Raw genomic sequence first — 26316 nt, 5'->3', positions numbered from 1 at the left:
TGGCTTCCCTTGGGAAGTTGTTGAGAACAACTACATACAGTACAGAATTAATCTTTTCACCCTTAATACAGCATGTAAATTAACAAAGTTCTTCAAACACCATGTATAAGGGAAGGAAATAACCTCTAGAGTCTACAGTATTCCCGCATTAACTGGTTTTCTATGTTTTCCTATACATTTTTTTCTTTTTTGTCTTCTCCAACACTGTCAAATCTGGTTACAAAAATTCTCAACTTAGACATGCTACAAAAATCAAATCATAAGTGAGTAATTCTCTGACTGGCATTAAACCTTTGTGCTTAATGAAGAATATACTCACAGGAGAACACTACATTATTTTTTTCACTCGTATGTGACTCATAGAAGTAAGAGGATACCATACAGAAATGATGCCTGGCATTGTTTTGTCTTGATTAAAATTCAACACAGGTTACATCCATGGCTATGCAATATACCAACACCATGGCATCTTCCAGTTTCAGATCAACAGTGTCTTGCAGAGGTTCATTTTGTACCAGCACTCTAATTTAGCACATTTTGAGTTAAAACTTCGCTTAGGAAGGGTCAGTAGTGAGTCGCTAGACATGGACCAGCTCATACGTAAATGGACCATGTACCATACAGTGTCAGATGAAACTTCTGAATTTTGGAATTAAATCAAAATAATGCTTTCAACTTGGCAGCAGCATAGCTGACTAAGACTAAAGGGATGCTGAACTCAATAAAATTCTGTAAAATAATCTTAACGCAGAATGGCACTTTTGAATGATCTTATGCAACACAGTGAAGTACATGAATTGCAATGATAGAATAATGGACTGAGCAAAGAAAAGATGCTTTCACAGTGAGACTTGAAACAGACAAATTATGAGTCAAAAGGCAACTTATGTGGTGATTTTAATACTTCAAAAAGGTATAGCTTTAAAAGCCCTCTATTCCACATTTTAGATAAAAGCTCTCACTTCTGTAAATATTAGTATCTCTAGAGTAAAACCCTTATATTGAGTTGAAAGAAACACGAGCCAGTTGAAGTGCTCTTCTGGGAGATGCTTGAGGGAGTGTAGTCAAATTGCTGCTTCACTGACCTTACAAATCTTCAGTGCTTCAGACTCTGTATTTTGCTTTGCCATGATCATTGATAACACATATGTGCTGAAAAAAAATATAACACTGATTGCAACAGCATAGTTGATGACATTATTAATTAATGATTTGTTCAGAAATACTTTTGCTTGACCAATCTAATGATCTTGTAATTACTTCTTCCTTTCCACAGACCTCAAATTGAATTCTGGTTTCTCCCTCTAGCTACTGCAAGTTTTCCCACTTGCAATTCCCAGCTTTGAGGTCCACTTCTGAGAGTACCACAGGAAGCAAAGGCAAGGCTTGCACATTTTTCAGTCATTATCCCACCGAGAAAAAGGGCAGGCCACATAGCAGTAAAAGTCCAAACCTGTTTGAACTGTAGCCATGTTTCACTTTTTACTACTCTTTCTGGACAACACTGGGAACGGTGGGCCAGTGAAGCCCTAGGCTCACAGAAGACAGAAGTGTAGCAGAGGTATGACTTCTGCTTTTAGGGGGAAAAGATGAGAAGAAACCATTCACAGTGCTGAGCAGTGACTGCTTTGGATTATCTGAGGCTTTTCAGGAAGTTCTACACTCCCTGAGCCATGACATTAAGGCTCAAGGGATGAAGTGAATTACAGGGTATTTAAGACACCCTAGAGAAATAAACCAGATTTTTTTAACTAATTTTTTTTTTAAAGAAACTTACGTTTAGATCTCTGAAATGCTCGTTGTAGTCTAAGGCGTAACCTACCACAAATAAATCTGGAATTTCAAATCCGTAATCTGTATTGAGACAATAACAAACACCATCAATACAGGATCAGTGGCAATTATATAGCCTTTAAAATCATGTGTTGGTTCTCTGACTGGCAAACTATAGATTTATGCAGTCAGTTGAGGTTATATTACTTTTGACTCTGATACATCAAGGTCAGCAGTAGCCCTATAATCAGTTCTCACTCTCAGTTCCCACTCTCGGTTCCCACCAGTGACAAGGATGTCAATAGGCAGTGGAGAGTAGGAGACTTGTGTACAATTGTCACAGGCACAACAGACACACTGAAGAGCTGAAAAACTCTGCCTACATTTGGAAGCTCCGTTAGTTTATGTGTGTGGTGACAACTGTCCAGTATCACACTAATGATGAAAACAATGTACAATTTTAATTCAGAAGTAACTTTCAGAGATTTAAACATTTTCTTCTGAGAACAGCAAAACCATATTTTGCCTATTATGCTACCAAAACGTGTGAAATGCTTCTTAAAGCCCAACCTTATGAAGACTCATGCATATGCTTGAAAAAGTAAATGCGTGCAGTGTAGCTGAATCATACAACTCACACACTTGAAGCTAAGCAGAAGCATGTGTCTTTTTGTGTGTGAAAGTCAGTGCATCATCAGCACTACACAAAACAAGTTAAGACTCTCCAAATTGTTCACTAAGTAACTAGAGCAAAACACAGCCTTATGGACACAAAAGCAGGTCAGCATAAAAGATTTTACACATATTCAAGTAAGGAATTTGTTCCATTGTTAAAAATTGTGGGTAATAGACACTTTGGAATCATAAATTTGGGTGAGGAACTGACACACCACTGTCAGTGATTTACAAGGGAGATCTTTGATGCTTTATAAAATTCATCACCGTATGAATAAACAAGGATACAACCTGTTTCACTTTACAAGTTACTACATAAAAATATTAAACTATCCTTCATGAAGTAATTTAATTGCATTTTTAATGTATTTAACATCAGCAAATCCAGGTAAATGTACACTAAAATTAACTGGATTAAATTCTAAATGATAAAAATACCACTGTATAAAAGTTGTACAACAAAATGTTTAGGTCACAGTTCAGATTACTGAGCTACAACCACAGTGCCATGCCCAACATTAAGTAACTTTTGTTTCATAAAGATTCCCTTCCTCCCACAGTCCAAATCAAAGCCCTTCAGGCTGCTTCCTGGTACCCACCTGCCTACTCTCCTTCCACCTTCCTCCCCAGCTCAGTTGACCACAGCTTTCTTCAGTATCAAATACTGGTTGATCTCTTCTAGATGGATCTATTCTTTTCAGTATTTAGCCACATACCTGTTATTACGTCATTCATTCTAGTAAATCTAAAATTACAATAGATTTGGTATAGCTCCACTTATGGCTTCATCATAGCACGTACAAGTACCAATAATTCTGAGGTAACTGGTGCTGGTGTGACACAAACAGAGCAGCAGGAAGAAGTTTAAAAAGCCCAATCTACCTTTTGCGTTTTGGAGAGTGGGATCTAATTATAGTAATATCACTGATATTATCAAACACCTCTCATGTTCAGATGGAATCAATCCTGCAGCTCCTCCAATGAGATGCAGTGAGGAAGAAAAAGGAAGAAGTGGACTTTCATTTCCATATAGTTTTCAGACACAGAAGATAAAGCATTCACCTTCTATGGACAAAATTAAATGCTTTCATAACTTCCCTATAAGGTTAGTACTCTGCAGAAAACATCAGACTATAAGGAGGCTAGGCTTTCCAAACCACAATCCTTCCATTGCATCCCATAGTCCCATTGACAACTGATACTTTAAAATGCTTCCAGCAGTCCAGAGAGTGTTATTAAAGGCAGTGGTAGAAAAAGTGCTAACTTTTTGTACTGTCATGTACAGATTTTCACAAAGATACTTACAGTCTGGTCTGTACCCATCAGGCCGAGATGTTCTTTTCACCAACAAACTAATTAAAAACAAAAGAAACCCCATGTAAAACTAGGTATTTACCTGAATATCAAGCATAAAAACTATTCCTTTTACCAATAAACTTCTGAGCCATGTGAATCACTGTTCTTGTTCTGCTTCTCCCAACAATGTCCTGATGGCAGGGAAATGATGGGTGTGCTCCCCTTCAAAGTCCATCAGTGCCAGCCTTAAATGGCTGAAGGGTCATTGCCACAGCAGAACAATACAAGAGCATTTCCTCTTCTTTTCTCCACCCTCCTCTTAGTGACTCAGGCAGCTCCACTCCAGAGCTCCCCATGCAATTACAGCATCAAATTAAAGCAGGATCTCAGAATGGGAACCCCCACTGGGAAATATGGGCTAGACTAATTAATTACTAAGTTTTGTGATTTACTCACCTTGCCACTTTAATCATTTTTGGCTTGTATTTTTCTATAGTATTAAGTAGAACCTTCATAGTCCTTCCAGTTCCAACAATATCCTTACAAAACATGAAAAACAGAACAAGTAAAAAACAAAGGAAAGCTGAAAAGAGGAAATCTGGACAATGACTGAGCAGTTCCACCTTCTTATTCTGTGGAAATGATGTATTTTTCCCAGTGCATTGCAAGCTGCTCCAAAAAAGGCTATAACTGAGCTCACACTCTTTGAAGCAACCACTTTCTACTCATAACCAGTTAAAGCACTGCCCACTTCCTCTAGAAAACAGCTATGTTTCTTGAGTGCTTGAGATGTAATACAGGATTGGATATGACTTTACTGGGCACTGCAAGGCTGCAGGGATCAGACTTCTCATACTATGCTCAAGACTACAATATGTCAACATCTCTCCATGCCAGAGCTATATCTGTCCTATTTGTTGCTTTATCAGTCCAGCACATATGAGTGTTCTCCAGAGCTGCTGTACCCAACCTGATCTGAATGAGATCAGTAAATACCTGACTACAAAATTGACCATGAAACGGGGAGCAGCTGCTGGTCCTGAACTCTCTGGGTGTGGATTTTTCACTTTGACCACTGCACCCCATCTGTCTAATACCATTAACAAAATTTGCTGTGGGCGTTTTTCATTTCAGTAAGCATTATCAAACATGGAGCTCCTAGCAGCTATGCAGGTAATCAGCCATCTCTGTGGCTGATGACTTTTTTCCCCACCTTTGCTAAAAAAGCCATTTCATTACGCTGTCCAGCTTACTTCCCACACAAGCACATCAGGTGTGATGTGCTCTCTAAGCATCCCAGTTGCTTTTGCAGCGATTTGAAAGAGAATCACCTACATTAATTGAGAATTTGCAGCACCGGTGAGGTGATACATTCTTTTGCTCTAGAATTGAACATCTGTTGCTTTACACCAGCAACGTACCTGTGATGTGCCCTCCCCAGGAGACACTGCGGGATGCAATGCTAAGGAGTGGGATTTGAGAGAATGACTGACATTCTCAACCACTGTGTGAACAACCCTGCAGTTGTAAAAGCACATGAAGGGCTATGCTACTGCTTCAAAGTTATGCAGCTGCAAAGCGCAGGGCATCACAGCAGTTGATTCATTGCCCTCCAAGGAACAGAACAACTTGCAGAACAGGAGTTGGTGAAACCATGGGAAGAACAAATCAAATGACATAGAAACAAAGCCTCCCTCATATCACAAGGCAGAGTACCAATTAGAGAGGCAGCAGTGCAGTGTTAATGCAGTTGCAAGAAGACTGAGATGTCATTAAGCAAATCAACCCCTCTCCCTCTTCACCACCTCCCAGCTGAAGAACTGTAAACACAGACGGTTTTAGATACTGAACACACAATGACGATTTGACTGTGTAACTTTATCCAAGTACAATATGACATAAGCACTCAACTTACCTCCACAATGAGGACATTCTGAAAGAAACAAACAAAAAGGAGCACAATTACACACTATTCAGAAACTAAAAGAAACAAATGCTTGGAAAAGTGAAATGAAGATAGTGCAACATGGCAGGACACAAGAAGGTTCCTGTTCCGTTTTTGTGGGCTAATAAAATCAAACTTTGCAGTCAGGGGCTACCACTTTATTCAGCTCTATCTAGATTATCCTATCTGCATCCCAAATGGGATGATCTTCACTTCATTCCAGTATGCCTGGCTGTGTACTACAGTGTACTCAATAGTTCACTAAAATACTATTTCCAATTTTAATGAGACGACAGCAATAATATTCTTACTCAGAAATCAATGCTCTTCCTCCCTTTCCCCAGCTCCCACAAACCTCACAGTAAAGGATTACAGGCTAAGTTGTGCCACACATTCTCTTTCCCCCTTCACGCTCTTTCTCTTCAAATACTGCTTCTGCAATCAATAGTATTATTTGAAGAGAAGGGGATTGGTCCAGTCAAGAGCAGTGATGTCAAGAAAGCATGATCACACAGGCTGATCTTTTTGCTGAAATAGTTTCAGGAATCACAATGACTTCTGTTCTTTCAAAAGCAGTAATAAGAAGTCATGTCCTTATTAGGAGAAATAAAAATCTATTTGTTAATGAGCATTATCATATGCATGTTCAAAAGAGTGGTCTTTTATGATCTACTTTCTGAGGTGAAACCTGCAATAGCAAGAGGAAAGTAATTTCACAAATATCTCTATCTATGTATGGTTGTATACATCTTGCATGCACGCACACATTGTACATCCCATAAAGCTATGACAGTTTCATATCCATGCAGTATTCACCAGACTAGCTTACAATCCAGTTCTTTTCTCTCAGGTTTGTTGGCATTGTTATGTGCATAACACGGAGACGGTCTAACATCCTTTTGAATCACAGAATCCCAAGGCTGAGTTCTGAGAATGACTCAAACACCATGAACAACAAGTGTGTGAAGGGAGTGTGCTCATAAACAGCACACCTTAGACACTTTCATTAACAGATAGGTACCTTGTACATCTTTTTTTAATATCCAGAACAGAAATTAGTAATCTAGGTTATCCATATTTATACTCATACTGCAGTTCCTCCTAACAATCACAGTGCTTGGTACGGAGACATAGCATGCTTCATGCATCAACCACTGCAGAAACATGTTACCACATACTGTATTATACCTGGATGCTTCTTAAATGGAAAAACACTTGGTAAAGGTGTGGAGGGAACTCCCGGTAGTAGTTCAGCAGGTGTCAGCAATGGAGATAGCTCTCAAGAAAGCCACTAATTTAGACTGAGCTCTGGTGGAATGTGTATTAATCTTGGAGGGTGGCTCTGTTTTGGTGTTTTCATAACAGGTTTCACTGGTGGTTATCCTGCTCAGCACTCCTGACTTTCAACCTCTCAGCTGCTGACACAAACAACTCTGTATCTGAAAGACCTAGTCCTGTGGAGGTAAAAAGTCAAAGGCCTCTTAACAAGTCCAAAGATGCCCTGCCTCTAGAGATTTCTTCCTTCAAGAAAGTATGTCAGTCCTCTAAGTAAGATGAAGAGACCAAAACCATGTTCAGGAGATGCTTATGACAGGTGTGCACATTTTCTTGAAGGAAGCCATTTGGAGCCAGTAAGGGCTTGGCTCTCATTTGGCTTCCTGGATGAAGTCATAACTAGGAAAAACAGTTCCAAAGAGTAGCCCAGGACACCTGGGTCTGAGGCATAAGCAAATCACTTGATGCAGTCAGTGAATACCTGAAGACTACGTGCAGGAGTAATGGTTTAACCATCCCCTAGGGAACTTGAACAGCTGGTAATACATGTAAATATTTATGTGTGTGTATACACACACACATATATATGATACAGGGAGAGAGCAGAAGAGTTGACAAGGAAAGAATGTCACTAGAACTGAAAACGGAAATGAACTCCTGTAGTATCAGCAAGCAGTCCAGGATGACTGTGAGTGACACCTGGTAAGAGAAGTTGAACTGACATCAGCTTAGCATCATGACCTATTCTGCCAGGCTTGTGCATCTCTTGCTGCTCTTCATACTGTTAACAAGGAGTTTCCTCCTGAAGGAAAAGCACAGATCTTCTAGTGACAAGACCTATCCAGCAGTTATGGCATGAGATGGGACATACCAAAACTGACATGGCGGAGGGCTGCCAAACCCTGCATTAGCAGGCTATGTCAGGGTGCAGCAAAGGCTGGTTGCTGCCTGGGTGAAGATGTATTACCTCAGTTTCCTCTTCTTCAGATTAAACAAGCCCTATTTATTCAGTATTTTCTCACAAATCATATTTGCTAGCTTTCTGATCATTCTTTTGCTGTCCTCTGGAACCTGTCCACTTGCTCAGAATCCTTCTCCAGCTGGGGTGCCCCAAACCAGGGAGAAGCTTTTTCCAGTATTGAGAAGAATAAAAGAACCACTTTATATGCTTTACAAATAATACTGCTTTCTATACATTCCAGTATGTCTTTTATGAAGGTATGCTGTTGTCTCATGTGCAACTTGTGATCCACCTATCATCTCCAATTCAGACCTGTTGCTTTGTCAATCCTTCTTCACCTGCGTTTATGCAAAAGATTACTTCTATATAAACACAGAAGTTACTATTCATCCTCATTGTCATTACATGTCATTCTTTGAACCAAATTCTTAAAATAATTTCTTCAGCTCATACTACTATCCTGTAGTATTTTCCAGGTAGTATCACTAGCAGCAAATGCTAATTCCATCTTTTCAATCATGAATTAAATATTGTATAGTCCCTGGAGAACATGCTTTAACACATCCAGTCTGACAGTGAAGCATAATTAACTGTTTCTTGAGAACAGCTTTCCAACCAGTTATACGTCTGTCTAATAGAAATTTAATCTTGTCTACATTTCCTGATCACAAATGACTCAAGTGAAGGAAAGAAGACTAACATGGATCCAGACATGCCTGAAGGGCTTGTCTGGCCACAAGAGTGATAGTCACCTGTGCATGACTTCAGCTGAAGTGTGAGAGCTCATATTTATTGACTAACTTGAGAAGGAAGGATATTGGCAGACCCTAGAATTATCTGAACAGCATTCTGTTGTTATTGCCTCTTCTCCTCAGAGTCAAGGAGTCCAACAGTTGCAACTGATATACACTGGGAGATTCGGTCCTTTGAAAGTCCCCTGAATCAAGCAACTGCCTAGGTCAGGAAACACAGACTCTGTTTTGATCATACACATTATTTTCAAAACATTGAGGAGGATCTTCTATGCTATGGAGAAATGCTGTATGTAAGCACTTGGATAGTGGAAAAGCCACTCCAAAATATTTAGATATGAAAACATTTTGTATATATAAATAAGCAGGCATCCTGATCGTCGAGAGTGATACATTAGTCCCTGTTTTGATTAGGCAGGGTTACTGTGACTGAAGTCATCATATTTAAGTGTTGCTTATGACTGAAAGAATGCAAACTGTTTTGTCATCCTCATACCAGAAACCATCTCCTACAAAACAACATGATATGCTGGGAAACTGACTTTATTGCTGCCTATTCCCTTCCCCTTCCTGTTGAAGCAGGCTACTGATGGAAGGGTTCCAGAAAAGGGATGGCATAGCAGACTAGTAGAGGAGCAAACTGCCAAGAAATATTTTGATATACAGTATCCAAGGCTAGAGAGTGGTGGTGTGTAACTAAAACGGGTTGAAATAGATTAGCTTAACCTTGAGCAGATGGATAGAAAAAGATATAAGAAGAATGCAATGTCACCACTATCTTAAATGCACATCTGGCTGCATCTAGCACGTTTGTGAAAGGTCATAGTTACATGAAGGATGCTACTTAGCTTCACCATGAAATACACCTGTGACCTGGTGGGCAGGAGACTAGTGAAACTCATAAGCTTGGGGTTCTACAGCAGTAAGTAACAGCTGGGCAAACAATAGGAAGCTAAAGGATGCTAAAGATTTTTTTCAAGTGTAAGTGTCTGAAGCTCCTTTACCACATAGATCAAGACTGTTTTGTCCTTTCAGATATATCTGAGGCAATTTCAGAGCAGGAAACCACATGAAAAGAAAAACAATCCAGCCTTCTAGCATGTACTTGGTATTTTCTGTCCATTTTGGGAGCTTGAAGAACAGGAAATAGGAATATTTCCTGACATGTTGACTAGACTTAAGATGTCTTAATTTCCAAGTAGAGCCATCTTCACTGAAACAGTTCCTTCAGTCTGTGAAGTATGTCCGGAAATCTAATAATGGTACTAATATATCTTACAGTGAGAAACAGTCAGGTTTTTAAAATATGTCCTGGAAAGATTTCTTATGGAGTCCAAATAAAGAAAGGGCTATGGCTTAACTCCCAGAGACTGAAACACCTTTCTACTGAATCGTTGCAAGAGAATCATTGCTGGTGATGGATCAGAGGGATGGTTGGGAGCTGATGATAAGGATGACTGTGATTCACCCTGTGCTTGCAGATGCTTCTACCAGGTATCTGGCAGGAAGTACGCTGGTGCAAAGTAGAATCGTGGAATTATAGAATATCTCAAGTTGGAAAGGACCCGTAAAAGCAGTCCTAAAATTGTACTCTGTGGTGTCAAGTGCAAAGGAGTGCTGCGAATTTTAACATTCTCCAGTTTTGAGTGATAAGGGTGCACACAACTTGTGACTCTGCACATGGACATTTGCACTGAGCAGAAATAGTATTTGTGGTGTGAACTGCAGCTACACAACAATAAAATTTGTGGCGTCCCTTTTTTTGTGCATATCCCTTTTCAGACAGTAGTAGAACAGTTCATAGCAGCATGTCTAGGGACATCTGGAAAAAGCAGGAGTTTTTTTGACAGTATTAGTACTATATAAAATGAAGAAGAAATAATTTCTAATCCCTGCACTCCAAGTGAATTTGTCTCACATGTTAAAGAGACACAGTTTCACTTTTATAATAAATGTCAATATATCTGTGAGTTTTAAAATTTTTAATAATGGACTGGAAACCTGCAAACATTGAAAATCTGTTAGTTTACTGGTTTTCAAAGCTACAGGAGCGTACACATGGCAAGAAAGTAGGCTGTTATTATAAAACATGTAAGAAAAAATCTAACTTGTAATAAGCTGAAAAATACTCCAGCACTGAGTCAATACATTTCCATTGTTTACCTTCCTACAGGTCAGTCATAAATGGAACAATGTCAGCTAACAAGACCAAGCAGAGTAATGAGATCATGTAAGCCTCCTGCCTGACAGTGTTTAGTACTATGGAAACTATTTTTCACCTTCCTGGAAAAGGATAATTTTTTTTTCTGGATTTTGGTTTTATGTTCCATTCAGAAGACTTCAAAGGAGAAATTGCTGTGCAATAGCAGTGCTTTGAAATTAGCACTGAGTAAGAGTTTGAGGGGAAGGCTGTCTTTGAATTCACAGAAAACGTAAGATTATAACAAGGTAAAATGCTAAGCTGCATATTTAGAAGGGGGGAGTATTTCCTGGAAAGCAGAAACTCTACTTAAGTAATCACATAAACAACCATACTTACTGCAACACTACAGCTAAGAGGACAAACACAGCCCTTGCATGTACAGCACAAAACTCAGGTAGGTACAAAAAGAGGGTATTTTCTCCTTAAATATTTCAGCATAAATCAGCAGAATAAATCAGCACACACATTTTCTTTTCCTTCTTTTTAAAGCTGTTAAAAAAGTCCATAAACAAACCAAAGAGAACTTAAGACTGAGAAAAGAAGGATTTGAGGCCTGGAAAAAAACACCTTACAGTGAAGTCAGGTTTGCAGCAGGAAGTAATAGCTCTTATTTTATTAACAGCCCACTTCCCAGTTGGAGAACATTTTTCACAAAAGAACTTTGACCTTTCAGCCCACAACCTCAAAGAGACCACAAAATACCTGCAACAGCTGAGCCTGGGAACAAACATCCAGAACTGCTGTATGCACCAGAAATCATGACTCGATATAACACTGGCTTTACAGCGCATTCTGATCTTCCACTGCAGCTGACCTCCACCTCATTTATCACTGTTCCACAGCTGATAATTTGCTCTCTTATTTTAGCTCAGAGGAATTCTTAACATTTTTATCTCTCCCTCTGCTCATAAGGCAGGTGATCATGTAGGTCAATCACTTTTTTCTCCCAAATTGTCTGATTATAGGTTATATAAATATATATAGGTTAAATAATCATAATAGGTTATAATGAGTTTCTCCCAATATGTGACTTAGCTTGAAGTCTGCTGATTCTGTTAAGACCAACAGAAGGATCTACATGCTTGAGATTTTCTTTCTTCCAACTTGAATTAGTTGGAATTGAATTGAATTATTGCCTGGAATAAGTTCCTATTATCAATTCTTCCTTCAAACCTCATCTCATTTACACCCTACAGTATGCCAGTACTTTACAGCAGCCTCCTAATGTATTAGTTTATCTAAAAGACACTTGAGAAATGACTGGATGATAGGCAAATATGCAACCATATCGCAATGTAAATTTGATAATGGCAAGCTGCTCAATCTAGTAGCAAAGGTATTAAAAAAGGCAACAGCGAAAGGCAAAAAGCTATCCAAATTCAGAAGAGAAAATTAGGCTCACCATTTTAGCAGTGATGACAGTTTACTGTTGGTAAAACATGCCTGAAGTATGGAGGCTTCTCTATCAAGTCTTTAAATCAAATTAGTTGGTAGCTCAAAAGAGAAACTGTAAGCACAGTGATGAAAGTATCATTTGGGTCCCTTCAATCTAATTGCATAGAAGTTCAGACATAACATAATGGCACTTTTGGACCTTAAAATATAAGGATCTTTAAACAAAGCTCTGTCTGTGATCAGACCAAATTACTGAAAAAGAAAATAAAAGGAAATTAACCTTAATGTGGCAAGATTTCCAGAAATTTTTAAGGAAGCAATTAAAAAAGGCAGATTTACATGAGTCTTGCAAACCTCATTGAAGGTAAGCAGGTAGCAAGTTTAAAAGAAAAAACAAGAACTTTTTCACATGTTACTTAAATATGAAACTCCTTGCCATAGAATCTTGTGGGACTAAAGGCATAACTGTAGTTACAAAGAGATGACACAGACATGGATAACAATTCTAGCACTGAATGTATTATAAACAGTAGTCCACATATAACTGGATTTTGGAAGTCTCTGTTCTTGCTGTATGTCTTGTATCTTTCCCCTAGACATGATACAAGTCTAGACAGACCTTTCATCCTATTTAGTACGGTTGTAATGGTGGTCTTACAAGGGTAGAAAATACATAGCAACAAAGCAAACAAAGGTTAAACAATTATGTATCGAGTTTCAGTGAAGAGGTCCAAAGGAAGCTACATGGACTGCTGTTAGAAATGAAATCATTTTATGGTATGCACAGGAGCAAAATCCACACATACTAACACTTCATCAAGATGTTAGAAAATAATATAAAATACTTCTGAGAAACTGAACAAATTAGTAGGAACTTTCTACAGGGTACTAGGAAAGGTCATGAATGTCTGATTTTAATCTTTTCTGCTGAACTTATCCACATCTTAGGGCATTCCTAAAAGGACAGATATCATATCTCAAAAACGTTATTTTTTTTAGAGACCCAGTTTGATCAGTGTCAGCTGCTGATGGAAGCAATTTGGTTAGTGTGTTAAAAGTATATGTACACAGACTCCAGCTTCTGTAAGTCTGTAAAACTAGTTCAGTTCCTCCAAGAGTTAACAGAGTAAGGGACATAATGGAGCATGACGATACACTGTCACTGATGCTTTGCTCGTAGAGAGCATTGTGTCAAATGCTGTACACATGCATGCTCTGCTTACAGCCATATTTACATCATGCTTTTGTTGTGCACCAGAAGCAGAGCAAATTACCATAATCTATCCAAAGGTAATGCGGGAATGGATCACTGTCTCTATCTTCTTATTTGAGGGGAAAAGTGTATTTTCCTGATCATCTGGAATTGGAAGAGGATTTTCTGAACACATATGACGTAGAAGCAGGTAGACAGTGAGTGAGCATACTAACTACATAACTACTTTGTTTTAAATAGAAGATGTTATAAACCTATCAAATAAGAAAGATTTTTTCCACATTCCATGTTTGCAGAAATAGTGATAATGCCAAAAATATATGGATCTAATTTTGACATCAAATACATTACATAACTGAAATAATTAAATGCAAAATTATATAGACTAAGTTTATGATTTTGTCCAACTTGTCTCATTTGCAAAAAGACAAGTCAAAGTGGCATAGGAGTTTTTTTGAAAGGTTACAGGACATATTACATAAGGAATGATATACACAGTGATTCCTGTAGGTAGAAACTGTGGACTACGTAATCAGCTCCAAAGATCTTGGGGTAAGGTACATATCAATACAAGTAGAAGAGCTAAACAGCAATGATAACTCATAATTCTGGTGCAGTTGAATCTACTGAAGTTTCTAGATGTTTTAAAATTCACTTTGTTTAAATGCCAGAAATACCTCTAAATTTATGAATTTTTAAAGTATTATACAATGTGATTACAGTATTAATACAGGGCTACTATTTGTTCTTTCATCTATCTACATAAATTTCCATAGTCAACTTACTCTAAAACAGTGCCTTTAGCTTTCTGGACAGTTATTAATTATCTCCCCATTTTCAAAATCTATTTCTCTTTACAAATATTAATGATAATTTTAACTCAAATGAGCATTTCAGCTTTAAAGTAATTGAAAACTAAGCAGCTATTTAACTATGAAATCAGCTACTGAAAAATTTTATGTTCACCACTTACATCATTAAAGGAGAGATTCTGAAATTATATTTTTTCTGCATAGAAATGAATAGTTACAAAGTATTAGCATCTCAAGCCATTACCAGGACTCATTCTTCAAGTACTTTTATTCGTGATTTGTTCTTGCCTCTGTGACCTTCTTCACAGAAGAATAATTTCATATCACAGATGATTTTTTTCAGGTAACGGTTGGGGTCTGTATGCTAACTCTCAGAAATACTTCTCTTTTTTCATGGTTTGGGTCATTATCCATCTTTCCCAGGCTTATAATATTTTTATATACAAAAGCACATTGTAGAGAAGTACAGAGGAGATATTCTTCCTTCTGAAGAGCTATTATCCTTAACAGCCTTTTTTAATTAGCTTTTAATTTTTTTTGCTTTATTTAAGCTTCTTCAGAAAAAAACATTGTTCTAGATTAGCATATTCATGAATATACTCAGTAATTTTTCTTTTCCCCAGTAATAAATAGCACACAGAAAAGATTTAGTTGTTCCCTAAGATTATAGGCTAGCCAAAGTTCCAGAGATTATTACTTAATGAAGAGCACTTTAAGATCAAAAGATCAGAATCTTTTTTTCTGCAGGTTTCAAAACTGTTTATGTTATTGATGTTTTTGAACTTTACAGAAACTTAATGGAACTTTCCATTCCAAACTCACTCTGGCACTTTTGAAAACACCTTCCGTAATCATTAAGTTAATGGGACTTAAATTGGAGTATTATTTTTCCAATCTAACTAAAATCTTTTCTTAGTAAGTATTCCAAGCAGGCAGAAGAAGCACGTAGCTCACTTAAAAGCAGGAATGTTGAATTCTATCATTAAATCTTCCACTAGTTCACTCAGTGACTCTGAATGGTTACTAAAGCTAGCAGTTTTATGAGGCAGCAGCTAAACTAAGGTACTAAAAAACACTTCAAGGAAAGATTTACATTGACTGTAGGAGGCTCTGAATCAGTCTGCAAATGGCTGATTAGTAAAATGTGCTGAATACTTGCACTAATTGCTTAAGTCAACAACAGATGGAGGAGTTGGCATCTGTGGACATAAGGCCACTCCTTCATATATCCAACTTTAGACATGTAAAGTACGAAGATTTGAGCTCAAGCTTTGTGGCCCAGCTCTTCAATCAGTAAAATAAGTCTTAAGGAAATCCCATTCTCATGTGTTACAGTGAAAATGCTACTTAATTATTCATACATCAGCTGTGTCACACACAACTCCACATTCAGACAACCACCCAATATGCCCTTTCAGCAAGTCTCTTCCCCTGGCAGTCCCAGCCCTCCCTTCCTGCTCTGCTTACCCTCTCCACAGCCAGCTTCTAGCACTGGGCTCCCTTCCTCTTCAGCAGCTACCTTCATACCCAAACCAGGCCCTTTGCACCTACCCAAGATCCCAGCCTCCTTACCCAGCAATCTTAAAATATACTGCTGTTAAGTCTTCTCCCCAAGTATCTCCTAGCCTCCCAACAGCCAGATTTTATGTCCTGTTCCATACCTGGGAACAGGAGGGCTGTGCCAATGAGAAAAAGGAATTTCAGTGAAAGAAAGCAATTTATTTTTGGAAAGAACAGAACCACTTGGGGTGAAATTTTCCTTCTCTCCTATAAACACATGAGCACACACAAATACACAGAAGTCCTATGAAAGAAAATAATGTTTCCCTCACAGTGAATTCAAATTACACTAGAAAGATTACACCTGGAAAATATATTAATAACTGAAACCATTCATCAAGAAAATTTGGGAAATAAAGATGGGGGAGGGAGCTGGGCCTGGAAGCATGGAAAGTGTTTGGATTATCTGGGAAAGAGAAATGTTAGGTAAAATGAATAGGCATGCTGGCGGTTCTGCCTGTGAGGTACAGAAACATATGCAAAATTGTCATAGAAGAACAGGTAGCTCCAGTGTTTGAATATTAGTAGCAAATGAATTAATATTTCCCAAGAACATGATTAATGCTTTAGTGGTAATTTGGAAACAAACACCTAGCAGGAGTATTTAGAATTGCAAATTGAGTACATACATATCACTAAAATATTCTAATAGCACTTTTTTTCATTTAAGTTCTAGTTGCATCAAACCCTTTTTAATATTTATGAAATAAAGTGAAGCTTTTCAATCTTTTCTTTGTGTGCTATAGTACAACAGAACAGATGAGTTTGCTGGTGCTACATTTGAGTGCTTTGAAGAAACTGGTATTATTTGGTGCCACATAATAAAGGAGTAACTGCACGTACAGTACAAATAACAAGATAAGTATTATGTTGACTGAATGCAAAAGTAAAAATCCATTTCTGACCATTTTCCACATAAACCATTTGCCTAATGAAATTAGCCTTCCTTCCGCTTCACAGTACTACTTTCTATTATCATGGCTGGATGGAAATAGCCTTTTCAAACTCAAACAGCTCACAATACCAGATTGTTCAAGCATAGTGCAAAGCAAATGCAGTCATACAGCCAGCCTGATGTTGAAAGAAGAAAAAAATCCCAACTGCTGTTCTGAGTGAAAGGTTCCACAACTGAATCTCATACAGTAGGCAAAACTGTACTATTATCTTCATATGCTGAATTCAACAGGGATACTCAACATGTAGTTTGCTGCAAGTACCCACTGAAGGGAGAAAAACCAAAGCTTTTAAATATAAACAAGCTCAAGGGAAGCATTCCAGCACAGATTTATTCCCACAGTCTCACTGATGGTACATGTATAACCACTGGGAAATAACTGCACTAGCATGGAGGGGCTGCGTTCTGACATTCTAGGCATCTACAATCTGAAAACAATCATAATTACGGCAATTTAACAGACTGTTTGATTCCAGTGTTAGTATGTGACATGTGCAAAAGTACACAGTTTTTCTCAAGTGTTTTTAGTGCATGTATTTTCTTTCTTAAATTTAAAATTAACAAACCTTCCCAGTCAGCTTTGAAAGACCATCTCCTCCCATTATCTGCATATCTTGCATAGACTGATCATTCTGAAAAACAGAAAGACCAAAGTTTGAAATTACAATATAAATATAAAATACAATATACAATATAAAATACAAGTATAAACACATTAGCTTGTTTTAGATCTTTCACAGTCTTGGTTACCAATATTTTCTCATGCTCATTAGTACTGGTGCATGACAAAACCACACTCTCACTTGTTCTTATGGCATCTCTCATATGGTTGTACTTAAGCTGACATTGAGGTCCCGGCTTTCTTGAACTAGAAAAAGTTGCATCTTTCTTTCTAAAATAAATCATGTTTCCTTGCTTGCTATTTCTTACCATGACAAGTGTTGAGTAACATACTTGTCCCTTACACAAAAGGAGGACAGGAGCATTTCAACGCTCGACCAAACACCTGTAAACACATTCTTCTTTTGGAAGTCTTTAGAAACACAGGCAAAACGTGCTTACATCTGTCACTCACACAGAGAGCTCAGCTACTTTTGAAGAAATTCACTCCATACTTTTTGGAGGGAAAATAGTTTGCAGACGTTATCCCTTGTTATCACGAATAGTTTCAGTGTGCCATACCGTTTCAGGAGTTTTGGTTTTGCTTTTTCAACTAACTCACAGATAAAATCATTGAGGTCAATTTCATAAAATAAAATACTGTTGATCAGGTCAGGCTAAACACAACAGAATGATATCCTTCGATTTTCATATTAGAAAAGGTAGTTTTCCACAAAATCAGTAGACTTTTTTTTTTTTAATAATTTTTTTACAGACATTTCCAGTTGAAATTCATTCCCATGGAAAATTCTCAACCCGCTCTACGTTTGAATTCATTACCAACAGCATGCAAACTTAAGATCATATAAAGGAGACATAAGGAAGCCCTACTTCAAGGGAATTAAAAAGACGCCTTAAGAAAGGTAGCAAGTTTAAAAATACACAGTCCTGGCCGGGCTATACAAGCTTTCCAGAGAAAGCAAGAGAAAGCTCAAGTTAGTTAATGTGGGGGTTTTGCCAAATCAGTGCATGTGCTAATCTAATCTCTCTACTCATAGGAAGACAAAATTAGTCCAATTTTCATAATAGCTGCAGTACCACAACATGACACTGTAGTTTACTAGCAACATCAGGAAGCTTTATCCTTACAAACAACTGGCAAAAATGCAATACTTGAATACTTTTTTACTTCATAAACCCAGTGCTCTGAAGTCAAATATTTTTCCTCAGGTAAGTAACAGGACAGCAGGACTTACAAAGTAGGTGAGGATACACTGGGCTAAGCGGGTTTCAGTTCTTTTTCCCCTCAGAAAGTGCCAAAGCATCACCAGCAGAGGAGGCATACATATGCCTGCCATGTGGCATGGTTCCACATGCATGCCCATGCAGATGGGAATTGCATCTGCCCATGCTCACAGCCCATGTGGCGGAAGTGCAGGGACTTCCACAGCACATTTGCAGCTATGCAAAGGTGCCAGATCACACATAAGCGATCTGACAACCCCAGGAACTATTCGTGGTCCCCATGGGAATGGATTGTCTAAACTAATACAGTCTTCCCGTGTACCTGTAAGTAAAGGTTGCAGAATTGCCCTGATGACAATTTCTCCAGGTCTGCATACTGCATACTGCAGACCTACCAAAAGGCTCCCCTTTCAAACTCCACTCCACCATAAACTCTCACACCACAGCTTTGCAAGAGGTCCTTAGTCATCATTGCCTTAACAAATGGTTTTTAGACCTGCCTTCACCTTTTCTGCACCGAGTCTAGGAGCTTTAGGTCCTTTTCATGTTGCTCTGATTTGTTTCCTGGGAAACAGAGCTACAGCAAGAATGAAGGTTATATCCCATATGTTTTCTAATGTAAGTTTTAACATTTCTCTTATTTTTGTAAAGAAAAACATTAAAATCAATCCCAAACAACAAATAAAAACCAAAGAAACCAACAGATATCCTCAGAAAATTATTTTGAAACTAAATAAAATGTGGAGATAGAGAGGATTTTAAGTTGAGGCTTACAAGCCTTTTGTTGCAGAGCAAGACGGATCACTCTTGAAAAGTCAGGGACATGTTCAGGTCAAGACTGTTATAAGACTATAAAAAGCAGATAGTTCCTAATGTTTACCACGGCATGTGTAACCAAGGCACTGACAAAATATTTTTTCATTTCCAAATAAAAAAGTCTGGAATTCCATTAACAACAAACACACAGGAATTACTGAAGAGGCAGTTTGCCCTTAGCTGCTAGCTGAAAAAGAGGGAAAAAAAATTGTAACAGCCAGATGCAATGATTAATGAATTTATTTTCAACAAAAAAAAAAAATATCTCTTTCAGCAGTCTTCACAGCAGCACTGTTTCCTTTGCATTTGGCATTTCTGGCTGCAGCTGAAAGGAAGATGCTGAAATAGCATCTTCATTGCTGGCAAGCAGTTAAGCAAACACAAAAGCCATTGAGAGCTGGGGGGATCACAGCATCCTGTCAATCATGCATTCACACATTGGCTGTTGTGGCACCATTGCTCACAATTATGAAAATCCTTGTGTTCTGACTGAGGAATGATTGCTGTCAGAGGACAGGGCTGACTATTCACTGTGCCTAAAAGCTGCATAGGAAAATGCAGCTCAGAGACTTCCCGGCAAGGTGCTTTCAAGAAATTTAAAGAAATAATTTGCATCATGCAGTAGAGCAATTCTCTTGGGGGTGTGTGTGTGTAATCAGATCATTGGTTTGAATGACATTTTTATCTATCTCTTCATTCACGAATTAACTCATATTGTAAAATACATACCTGCAAACAGCAAGATTCAATACCACGATGTCACATTACCGTAACCATACGGTTCATATGGATAATGTGCATGCTGTGGTTGCCATAGAAACCTCTCAATGCTTATTTTCCAAGTTCTCAGTTTATAAATCTCAAGATAACATTGCACTAAATGTTAAGTATAAAGAATGATAAATGTTAGGAGAGAAAAAAATCTGTTTCATTCAGTACCAATTCCTGACAGTTCAGAACTGTTTGTGTCATCTTCAGGGTCTCAAGTCATTCAGAGCTTCTTTGTTCACTTTAGGTGTTGTCCCCTACCTTGACAAAATTTATATGATTGGGTCTCCTTTAAGGTTCACCTTCTATCACCCAAAATTCTTCAGTACTTGCTTTCTAACTCTATCTAATTCTTAAACCCTATCAATACAAATTTTGTGCTTAAATGCTTGACACTAAATATAATGTCCCATATAGAGACATACCAAAATCACACTGTTTTGGTTAATGCAGCACAAAAGTTATTGCAGCTGTTTCTAACAAGACATGATGCATTGTGCTGCACCCCTACACCGCATTCCAAGCTATATTTAATACTGTTTTTTTTTCCCTGTGTTTAATAAATCTGCATTTTCCAGGATAAATCTCAATTGTTTTAACTTGCTGTTATGCTTTTTCACCTGTTCATTAGTATTATAATTTTATTTCATTCAGACCTTGTCAATATACATCTTCAGATCTGATGAATACTTGATGAATGAAAGCAAGAATGTTCCTATTTCAACCTCCCTTTTTCATGACATGCAAGATAAAACTTTTACTTTCTATGTTGATTGGAAATATAGATATTTAAATTCCATCTATACTAAGTAATGTCTTTTTAACCGGGTGGGGCACAGGATTATTACATCTTTTTTGCATCTCCTGAGATCAGCACTTGGACATAGTTCAAGTTATAAGTGAAATGAGTTGGGTGGTCTCAGGAAAATTTATTATATACAGCACTGCTCATCTGAAAATTGCACCAAACTGTGAACATCTGTTACTCTTCTAAAGAAATAGAATCTGGGCTACACTAATACTGGGTTCAGGGAAACAAAGATTCTTTAATCATGGCCAAAAAAAAGTAGCTCTAACACAAGAAACTGAACGCGTAACTAAATTATGAAATACGGACACCAAGTCATTGTCACACATCTAGTTACTATAGTCTGCAGAGTTCATGTGGAATTTCTTTGAAAAAAGCATGATTGCCTTTTTCTCCCAAAAATCATTGTGGAAACTCTTAACAAAAAAGGATGTGACCATCAGGCCTCTTCTACTTTGCTTTCTACCCCTGTATCAGCAGGTGTGTCAACCTGAGGATTCCTGTGAGGGCAGCTCTCTCTCTTCGCACCATCATCCCATCTCCTATAACTGAGTTTTCCAGGAAGGTTTTGACCAAGAAGTGACTGACAGACTATCACTTTCAGTTGTCCCTCTGAACCTCAAACTGTCAAATATAGAGCATCTCCAAGGCTTCCCTTATCCTTTCCTAATGGCTAAGCGAAATGGTTAGGTCAGGATTACTGCCTGCAAGGTTTCTGACTTCTACCCACAATTGGCAGTTTGAAAAGCAGCAGACAAACACAATTTCACCAACAGGTTTTGTGCAACATGTCCACTAAAGCAGAGCAGAGTTCAACCTCCACATTCATTCTGGCCTCACCTTTTTATTCTCCATTAAGACTGTCATTAACTGCACATGATCTTTGCTGCTTCTATTCACATAGGGTGACCCATGACTTTGAAACAGCTTCATTAAAGGCAGGATTACTCTGCTCCTAATTTAGGTACCTGAAAATTAAGACATCTAAATCTGTGCATCCTGGGCTCCCTTCATAATCAATGGAGAATGCAAGATAGATCACGTAAATCACCTACTTCACCATATCAGAAATCTACAGCAAATAACTTACATCTACACATCTAACTGTGAGAAATCTGAAGTTAGATGAGATAAATCCCAGCTTAAGAGATGAAATCAATATTTTCTTCCTAAAAACGTCACTAAGCACTGAGAAAGAGGTTACTTTCAATTGCATTTACCACAGGCACATAAAGAAGCAATATCCTGAACTATCCACTCAGGCTCTGTCTCACACAAACATTTAACACAATTCTCTTTGGTACCACTCCAGGATGATTTGCTTCCATGTTTACCCACAGGATTCATTTTAATCTAGGTGAAATATAATTGAGGAGAGATTTCGAAAGATACAACCACTCTAATATTTCTTCCAACTTGTGTCACCAAAAAAAAAAAAAAGTAAAATAATAGAAACCAGTCTTTGCAGATTTTCTACAAAAACATTACACTGGATGATTAATAGGGCTCTAAACTCTAACCTTCTTGGAGCAGAAATATAAATTTACCTATAGGGTTTACCCACTGAACAATAAAAATAATTGAATTTCATGGTGTGGTGTTCATAATCATGAAGAATGGAGTCTCAACAAACCTCAATTAAACAATAATTTATATTTGATACTGGAGGAAGACTACCAACTGAGTAGTTGCTACCCTTTCAGTAACTTTAAAGGTGATTTGAGCAGCTACATTTTGAATGGCAATAAGGGAACAAGGTGGATGGCATTAAAGCCAAAGGGGAGAAGATATTTACCATGTTAATGAATGCTAAGGATTTGAACATAATTCCTGGTACTTCATACAGTAAAGAAAAGCTGAGACTTTGAACCATCACATGGACACAACTGAGTTATGAAATGGGTGTGTATTTTCAGAGAAATGGCTACCATACACTGCTGCAACAGTAAGTGAAACTGACAGAAAACCCAAGCAGCAGTGTACACTCTGGCATACAAATTAACTACAGGTATGTTTTTCAGTGAAGGAAAAAGATAATGCTCAGATGAAAACAGAGCAGACACAGCAAGAAATTACTTTCCAGGTAATATCGTTCAAAAATGAAACCACAGCAGCAATATCTCTCACTTCAAAACAGGAAATTATTACTTCTATGTGACTTAGACGCAGCAAACTCATCCATAATTTAACCAAGCTTTCTGCACTTCAAAAATAGCATTGCAAGAATTAACTGCAGGTCTTGACAGAGTTCAGATAGATGTATCTGCAATCATAAAGACTTCTGCTTTAAATTATATACTGTTCAATAGTTATGATATCTTTTGTTACATGACCAGGTTGGATGGTTTAAGGTGCTCCTGCCCATGGCAGGGGGGGTGGAACTAGATGATCTTTTAGGTGCCTTCCAACCCAAACCGCTCTATGATTCTATAACCCTGCTTTACCATCTCAGTCAGGAAGATAGTAATTAAAATGAAAATTTTGATGTTCCAGTTTGGATGCTGACACTCTGGTATGAAACTTAATTGCTTTGTACCCTGCCTCCTGAGAAGTACTCAATATATGAGTATGTTGGTCAGGGGAATTGTCCGTATGGCATCTACATAATCTGTTAATGTATTCTGACTTCTAGGTAAAGCCAAATAGATATATAAAGTATAGGCTATGAAATTAGTTCAGCAGCAGCAGCAGTAATAAGAACATTGGTGGAGTGGTAGTATATATAATGCACTTACAAGCAACATCCACTTGAACTGCCACCATTTTGTATTTTTCTCTAAAGAGCAACAGCTAAGAACAAAGAACCTCAAGAGTGTAGGTCAGAACAAGGACTGTCGTGATTTCACTGGCAGGCAACCAGGACTCTCCAGGCTTAAGTGGCAACATTCAGTGGATGACTAGTTAAGTACTGTTAGGCTGGAGACTTGTGCAAAGGAATGAGAATAACATGAATCGCTTCCCAGTGAAGACTGGAAAGCATGCCTTCCCTTCCCAGAATCAAATGTATACCAAAGGGCAGACTGCACCCTCCAGGGCACACCCATATTCAAAATAATCCAGTGCGGGGTCACTGATATATTTGTAAGAGGTGCTTTGAACACCTTGCAAACAAGCCAACAGTGCTGAACCAACTGGAAATAAAACACATCATATACCCACTGTCAGAACTTCACCTGTCCCACAGGGAAAGAAAAGGTACATTTGCACTGAAGGACTGATGGTTTTTTGAACCTCTGTTAGCTTTAAAGCTGCCTTCCTGAGCTGCTTGGTAACCTCACCACTAACTGCTGCACTGAGATCTGCCTTACTGCTATTGCCAGGATAACCTGCTACAGTAAATTTTAAACTGGTGTAGGTATGTCTATTAGAGCTCTTGCTACTACAAGTGTAAGATACTTTACTTCTCTATGGTTAGAACTACAACATCATTTGAAGATACCTTTAAGTTTTTAATCTTTTTCTTATTTGTTGTTATTCCTTAACTAAAAGCTCCATCACACAGGTTTGGAAGTGCTTCAAATTCAGGCTAGTCTATCCAGTTCCAGGGAAGGCCAAAGTTCTACAATGAGGAAATTGGCTTTGGACAGAGAAAGACAAACAGCAAACTTCCTGACAGCAAGGTACTCCTTATCAGCTGACCTCTGGTAACACCTGTGTTTCTTCACTGCTGTAAAGGCAAGGCAGAGCATTCAGCTACCTCTCAGGGCAACGGTAAGTTATTAAACTTAATAGATTGAATTGTTTAGAATTATCTGTTCACACATTCACTGATTTTTTTGTGTGCTGGGACTCCTGCATGCCCTCTCTGTACTTAATCCAAAGAAGGTAAAGTATCTTGAAATAGATGCTAGAAAATTCATCTCCTATAGGAGTTGCTTCCATGGAGATTCTCTGGTATCTACTGAAGTATAAACTGCAACTGAAGCTCTTCCCTTCCCAAAGTATCTGGAACTGATCTCTCATGTGTACTCTCCAACATCAACAAAGGTGAACTCAATGCAATGTTAGCACAGTTAAAACAGGTTAATATAGATTATAACTGCAACTAAGGATGTATTTGCGAGGGGCAACTATTACAAGCTGTAAATGCTTTACAATCTTTTATTTTGCTGAAGTACATGTTCAACACTGTCTTTCCACCTATTAATAAGTTCTGTAGATACACAGAATAAAGACATTTCAAATATTTTCAAATAAAGAAAATTTTCTAAACCCATGACTGCTTACATGATCTGGAATTTTACTGATGGTAAAACTTCCCTTAAAAGCTCTAAACAGAGAATGATTCCAGTTTCATCAGCAGAAACATGAAGTAACTCTACAGGAAAAGGCCCAAACTGTTGTAAATCAAAGCAGAATTTAGACCAGTTAAGTTGGTTAATAAGGATTATAGACAATAAATTATTCCATCCTTTCCTTTCTGGTTTAGCAATTATGTTTTATGTATTTGCTTGGTATTGGTTCAACAGGTTATTTTGTTTAAGGATGAGGCAGCAAGATTGCAGCACCACATATAACCATATGGCACAAATAGTGCCCGTACACGTAAAAAGATCAGCAAGAACTGAAATAAAAAACATGTGATAGAGAATGTTTTAAATCATGTATAAATCACAAAAAAATATATCCTCAAAACTTGGGTTAGTTTCCACAGAGTGTAAACTGAGGCTTCCTTGTACTCTTAACGTCTTTTTTATTCTGTAAAATAGTATTTAAAACATAGCAATGAGACCTGAGTATGTTCCAGGATGAGAAAAGGTACTCACAGTTTTGTAGTGCTGTTCAGTCACGTGAGGTGAGGTTCAGACCACATACTTGTCTCCAGAAATGGGAGGCAAATAAAAGTTAAAACTTAGGGGCAAAAGAACAAATTTGTAAAGTGTACTCTCCAGAACTGCCATAGTCTCTTACTCAGGTACTCATTCTGGACTGCCAGGAGGCATTACTATGAGTGCCCACCTTTTGCAGTAGTAATGTAATATAAGCCCATACACTTGGAATAGGAGACTTGGGTTTCTTTTCTTCCTCAGCTCTCAGAAGACCATCATAAGCTAAAGAGAGCAGGGAAAATCTTCTTTCTGTTTCTCTGCTATGGCAGACAGGACATCAAGCATGCTGTGGCCAGTTCTCCTGGACTCAGCTAGGAAAAGGTTAATTTGAGTTCAAGTCCACATTAACTGAAGTATCTGTCTTTTACTCAAGTATTGTTTAGAATTAAACGCATGAACATTACGCCAGCGGAACTAGAAGCACTGACAGAAGGT

At 38.0% G+C, this 26316-nt stretch overlaps 1 protein-coding gene across 3 annotated transcripts in view; it reads right to left on the bottom strand.

Annotated features, from left to right (window-relative positions):
• Positions 1 to 880: 880 nt before the first annotated feature.
• Positions 881 to 26316, bottom strand: part of PRTFDC1 (phosphoribosyl transferase domain containing 1) — a 43648-nt gene continuing 18212 nt past the window's right edge. Inside the window, exons 4-9 of one of the 3 annotated variants that reach the window (XM_061351440.1) lie at positions 17382 to 17447; positions 5660 to 5677; positions 4201 to 4283; positions 3754 to 3800; positions 1778 to 1854; positions 881 to 1152 (exon numbers count right to left, since the gene is read on the bottom strand). In XM_061351440.1, the coding sequence (XP_061207424.1) occupies positions 1105 to 1152; positions 1778 to 1854; positions 3754 to 3800; positions 4201 to 4283; positions 5660 to 5677; positions 17382 to 17447 (339 nt within the window). In that variant the 3' untranslated portion in view covers positions 881 to 1104. Of the gene's footprint in view, positions 1153 to 1777; positions 1855 to 2560; positions 3165 to 3753; positions 3801 to 4200; positions 4284 to 5659; positions 5678 to 17381; positions 17448 to 26316 lie in introns of those variants that run through there. The other 2 variants (XM_061351446.1, XM_061351454.1) reach the window with 2 other exon arrangements.

This window comes from Neopsephotus bourkii, unplaced genomic scaffold (assembly GCF_033783945.1).
Source record: "Neopsephotus bourkii isolate Nb327-2 ecotype Australia unplaced genomic scaffold, CSIRO-AGI_Nbou_v1 NB_53, whole genome shotgun sequence".
In the NCBI taxonomy this organism is placed as follows: domain Eukaryota; kingdom Metazoa; phylum Chordata; class Aves; order Psittaciformes; family Psittacidae; genus Neopsephotus; species Neopsephotus bourkii.
This window is presented reverse-complemented; position numbering and strand designations above follow the sequence as displayed.